The sequence below is a fragment of the Habropoda laboriosa genome, unplaced genomic scaffold (assembly GCF_001263275.1).
Source record: "Habropoda laboriosa isolate 0110345459 unplaced genomic scaffold, ASM126327v1 scaffold87, whole genome shotgun sequence".
Lineage (NCBI taxonomy): Eukaryota > Metazoa > Arthropoda > Insecta > Hymenoptera > Apidae > Habropoda > Habropoda laboriosa.
The window spans coordinates 534896-540738 of record NW_017100209.1 but is presented as its reverse complement, the minus strand read 5'-3'; the positions used below and the strand labels follow the sequence as shown (position 1 = coordinate 540738).

Genomic DNA, 5843 nt, shown 5'->3' with positions numbered 1-5843 from the left:
ATGTTACAAATCTCGAGTCCCAACATATCGTGTTATGTCATTATCACCTGGCGACGAAGAATACCTTCGAAAGTGTGTAAAACCAGTCGATTCGTCACACGTGTTTCAATCTCTACGACCTTGCCGTCCGATTCCCATTATAAACAACCAAATTTCGAAGATTTTTTCGTAAGAAAGATCAGCATTTGCATTAAAAAATAATTTCACGCCTATTAAAAATTCTGATAATAGGAGCGAATGACGATGAATCAACGTATGCAGCGAATGACGACGAATCAACGAACGGCCCTCCGTGGCTACGATAAGTCCATCCTTCATTGCCGGCGCGGCGAGTCGTGGGACACGATCAGTTGTCAGTTCGCGATCGGCTTTCCGCTGAAATTGTTCTGCTTCGCGGATCAACGAGGCTTGCCATCTGCCCGCGGTCCTGTTACGGCTGTGCCTTGCTGCTACGCGCACACGCCACCGGACAATCGACTGCAACTGCGACTTTTAGCGATCTTCAGCGGTGGTTTGAAGTTGTCTGACCTTCCAACGAGTATACATATATCTACCGTTGTTCGAGGTAAGCTGAAAGAAGATTATCGAGATAACAGTCATGCAGAACTTGTAGAGAGTTTGGTAAGATGATAAAAGTGTGGATATAAAAAGTGTAAATAATAGAATGTTTAGGTAAATAATAAGATATCAGTTTTGTGAGACGAGAATTTAAATGTAATATTGTTGAAGTAGTACTGAAGGTAACTTCTTGAAGCAAGAATGACTGGCTTCGAGAAGTGTTACGTGCAAGTAAGATGTGACAAAGTGAATGTGAAAGAAGCTTCTTGACATAAAAACAATCGTGTCGAATTGATCTCGTTGAGGTTAATATACTTCAAGCTGGTCGTCGATGTGATCAACAGAATTAAAAATAGTTACCTTCTGAGATAATCGCTAAGTACAAAAAGTATGAAGTCAAAGTTTTGATCTCGTTGGTTGAAAAGAGAAGTTAGGAAAATCGATGTGACTTTTTTTTAAAACAACATAGTCCAACACGAGTTATTCGAGAAATCAATCGCAGCTGTTTGCTATAAAAAGCGACGGTAAACATCAAGAACTTCGAGAACAGAATAAAAATATCTAGTCGATTCGCGAAATTACGCAATCATTTCTTTTTTTAGACGATTTATGCACATCTATCGATTGAAATTAATAATTTTTAAATTATCTCCTTTATGTACATGCTTTATCTAATGTTTTTTTTTTTCATTAGAACTACGTCATCTACGACTTGTTTTCAAGATTAGTGATATAATTGGTGATTTTGGAATTTCTGTGCGAACAGAATAGTGGCGTATCATCGTTATTCGAAAACAATGATGTTCAGCTGAACATGCATACCCGTTAAAAACCTGTTCTTCTGAATTTGCCCGTGTACATGCTAGCGTGTGCAGGCGTGTTGTATATGCCATGCTACCAAGAGGATTTCCGTTCGATCATCATGGGTTCATACGTGATATAATTATTGCAGTTCACCTTGATTATTCTCCTCGGCCCATCATCAATGTCATTCGTACCTCTGGGAAAATTAACCAAAGAAATTGTTAATGATACTACACGCGACAGGAAATCCAATTCAATTCGATACCAGAGACTCTATCTATTTTTATAGATTTTTTATCAACTGACGTAAACAGGTTCTAGACACTTAGTTCGTATGTAAAGGGCCTAACCGAATAAGCATGGTAAAAGTGCCCCCAAACTGAATCGATCTTGGTACATATCATTCGATAGACCACTCGAAGAAAACCCTTTCTGTCAAGGCCCTTTCGAATAAGCCCTTTCAAATAATGCATAAACTGATATTTAAAAAAAGTTAATGTTTTGACGTTTCTTTGAACTTATTTGAAATTTGTACAATTATTATGTTAATGTTACATTAGCATTAAGTATAAACTGTAATACTGCGTGTACTGCATACTGAGTTACATATGTTCACTTTGGTAGTTTTTCATTCTCGTAGCTTTGCTATCGTTGCTGTTAAGGTACAAAGTAATAATTTCTGGAATCACGAAACCGAAGAATCCGACGAGGGAGTTCTTTTAGTTGTTTTCCGGCAACACTGTATAGTCGGTGGAATCGATATAGCGACATCGTAAAATCGGTTAAGCGAAACAGCAGTTTGCGAGAGATAAGGAGCTCGTGCATCGTTCGAGGCGGTTTCGTATTAATTTGAAATTATGAAAGATTGTGAGCAGAAATTTTAAATATCAATTGACAAATTACGCACGGCCCTGGGTGTGGCTATATCAATCGTTGTCGTCATTTAATGCTATAGTTTACGACCTCACTATATCGGTTCCACCGACTATACAAGCGACAAGTTCGAGGCATGTCATTTGCAGTAAAGCTGTTATATACTAACAAGTCAAGTAGTGCCAATAAATACTGATTACGGTCTAACGACTGAAATGATTGTTTCTTCTTCCGCAAGATCTTAAGGATCGAACTTAGGCGATGTTCAATAAAAGTTTCTTCCAAAAATATATTCGATATTTTTCCATTTATTTATTGACACATTTTATCTTAAATAATCACGCCTTTGATATTTCTTTAATATCTGAAATATTTTTTATCTAATCAAATAGGCTTATGAATGGATGATTTTCATTTTTTTTTTTTTTTATTGAAAAATAGAAAATTGTTGTGTAACCTGTTAATTCTCTTCTCTTAGATATGTGCAATTATAATGTAAAAAACATTAATTAGTTATACAAAAAAGTCTCGCATACTGATACACTTGACATTGCACAACCAGGTAGATTTCTATTTTCTTACAATTACGTAAAAGATTAGTGTTAAACGGGTAATGTATTGTATTTTGAAAATTTATCGTTCATTATTACTATCTGGCCCCTTTTACTGTGACGATTGGCACAATTACGATAAGATAAGATTTTGGTTCACGGAATGTATGCATTCTGAATGAAAAAAGTTGTGATAGTGTAAATTTTTATGCTTATTCTTAGTCTTATAAAGTTTACAGAATTACTTGTCATTTCCTGTGACTTGAATTATCTCGATATTGTTTTTTGTATTCAGTAAATGAATAGTATATTTATTCCCATATAATTCATAAATTCATAGAAAAAATATGTAAACGTTGATAAAAAAAAAATCTTACACACAACCTTATAAAGAGTATGTATTTTCAAATGATTAACGATTATAATCAGTTGAACCTAACCTATAATGTCACAAGTCTCTGGTGGGGGGTTACATGTCAGTCACAGCAACTTTAATATGAGAACGATATTCTTAAAGTATTCACCTGACGTTTTATTTTATATTTTTTTCTACAGGATTTCGACAAAATGTCGTGCACGATAAATCAGCTGTTCCACACGTCAATGTACCTAATGTACGTGTTTACGTTGTACAGAGGGTTTATGCTTGACCTGCCAATGCTTAAAACTCGTTTCATAAAGTACGATCCAGGACAATTGAAATATTTAACGATCTGGAACGTGGTAAGTTTCATGTTTTCATTGTTAAAAAGATCACCGTTTTTTTTTTAAATATTTGTTTAATTTAACATGATTGTACACTATATTCTTTGAGATAATGTAGTTAATGGTTCAAAGTATTTAACTTGTAGATAAGTTAAACAAATGTTAATGGTAATGGAGCTACATGTACTATAGAAAAATTGGTTATGACAAGCAGTATAAAGACTCATATTTTGACTGATTCCTAAATATGAATCGCTGGTGTTACGATAGTAGAGGGGGATGTTTCAGAATCGATTACTTCGAAACGGGATAGATTACTTTTTCATCGTTGAGAAATATTCATATATTCGAACAAGAAGAATAAAATTTATAAATTAACTTTCAATTTTAACTGTATTTTTAGATCATAATTATGAACTATTACATAAATGTTTATGTTAACAAATTTTCATTATTGCATATGTATCAGGTAAATGAATCCCGAAACGAACGTCATGTTGTACGTTTTACAGCGTTAAGGAAACGTCAATAGATGGCGCCATATTTGTGTTCGACTCTTATAACGTAAACTTCGAACACAGTTAAAGATTTCCTTGTTGGGACGTAATATATGTTGCATATTCAGTGATAGTGCCTCGTAAAACGTAACATGCTTCCTTGTTTCAATAACAATCTTCTTATAGTACTACATTATTTTCGAAACAATATAAGCTTAATGGAAACAAGGTCGTAATATCTAGTAAAAGTTCAATGATTTGAAAGTATCGATTTATTTACATTAGTAAGAAGATAAAGAACTTGAATTTTTTTACGGGATTATATTAAAAAATATTTCGTATAATTTATAAGGTAAAATTATATTTTATTTTCTATTGACAATATGTGCGTAATTAGTACTGTTCATTTTTTCTCTTAAAAAAATCGTTTCTCTTCTAACGATTTCAAAATTATGTAAAATAGTTACGTGATAAAACAAAGTTATTTCATTTTTTGTCATGAACTGGTTTCTTCATTCCTTAATTCGATACAAAATTTCCTGAATAGAACCTTTGTAATTGCTTCTTCATTCAAATTCATAAGGTTGTCTGGCCTATGACGTCGGAATCTACTTGTGCTATCGATTCGATAGGATCGATGGAAAATAGGCATTTAAATTTTACTTTTCAATTGGGTCAGCATATTTTTTATGTATCTCAAACAATGTTATTATTTATTTATTATACATATGTAGTTCTTCTTTTAATTTTTTCTAATATTTTTATTATCACTAGAATTTAAAATTGAATTTTCCCTATTGAAATTTGCGATATTTTTTACAGTTGTTCCTCATAACAAGTAAATATTTTTAACATCAGTTTTATTCAACTCACTGTGTATATAGTGTAATAGTGGATGATAGCGGGAAGCAAAAAGTCACGTAACATGTTACAGCAATCATGTCCCTGTAGTCTTCGTTCAATCCTTCATCTATTACCGGGTAAATACGCAACACATTTCAACAAAATAGTTTTAGACTTTTAAACATCATTTAGAAAGCGTGTGTTAAGTTGGGACAACTTTTTCTGCAATCTACCTCACAATAACACAAATTTAACTCATTATAAAACTCTTGCTACTCTGAAATACGTATTTACTTTCGATTACCTTTTTCAACGGAATTAAAGTTAATGATCGAAAGGAACAATTTTTTTTCATTACATGTTAAATTGCAAAAAGAAAAAGAACCAGTATTTGAAAACAAATCTGAAACGTTTCCAAGCATAAGAACGAGTGCGCATCTCGTTTGCGCAGAAGAAGAGCATCAACTGCGTTTTTCGTCTCTTTCTCCTCATGGGTCCTCTCTATTTCGTACACGCCTCTTTTTCTTTGTTTATTCTGCCCTATTTTCATGCTATGTTATACAATACCCTCTGTTTATTTACCTTAAAAAGTTAATGCACACTGGGATTGAGAAAAATATAAAGATGCAAAGCGTAGATGCTGTATTACTTGCCAGATATACATAGGTAGGTTTGACAATGTGCTAGCTCCGTTGGTAACAGATGCAACGTGCCAGCAGCAGTCTTTATGCACATTATCAGTCATTTTTTTCGATTTGGTTCGTACTCGTACACACTTTCTTCCTCTCTGTCTTTCTCACATATCTGCCTTCGTCGCAGTTTTGCACGATTACGCAGATCTAGATTTGTGCTGTCCTGCTCTTACCTGACTGTAAGCTGCACGCACATGGCGAACTATTTCTCTTTCTCGCGGTGTATTTTCGCCTATCCGTCAGTAAGTCGCAGACCGTCGACGCGGTCGATACTATTGGTGCGGTCTGTATATATAACTGAAAAAGCCGGAGTGTTTCCC

At 34.0% G+C, this 5843-nt stretch overlaps 1 protein-coding gene across 1 annotated transcript in view; it reads left to right on the top strand.

Moving 5' to 3' along the window:
- Window positions 1–489: 489 nt before the first annotated feature.
- Window positions 490–5843, top strand: part of LOC108570701 (androgen-induced gene 1 protein-like) — a 12279-nt gene continuing 6925 nt past the window's right edge. Inside the window, exons 1-2 of the mRNA XM_017932596.1 lie at window positions 490–565; window positions 3342–3509. Coding sequence (XP_017788085.1) covers window positions 3354–3509 — 156 coding nt within the window. The 5' untranslated portion in view covers window positions 490–565; window positions 3342–3353. The remainder of the gene's footprint in view (window positions 566–3341; window positions 3510–5843) is intronic.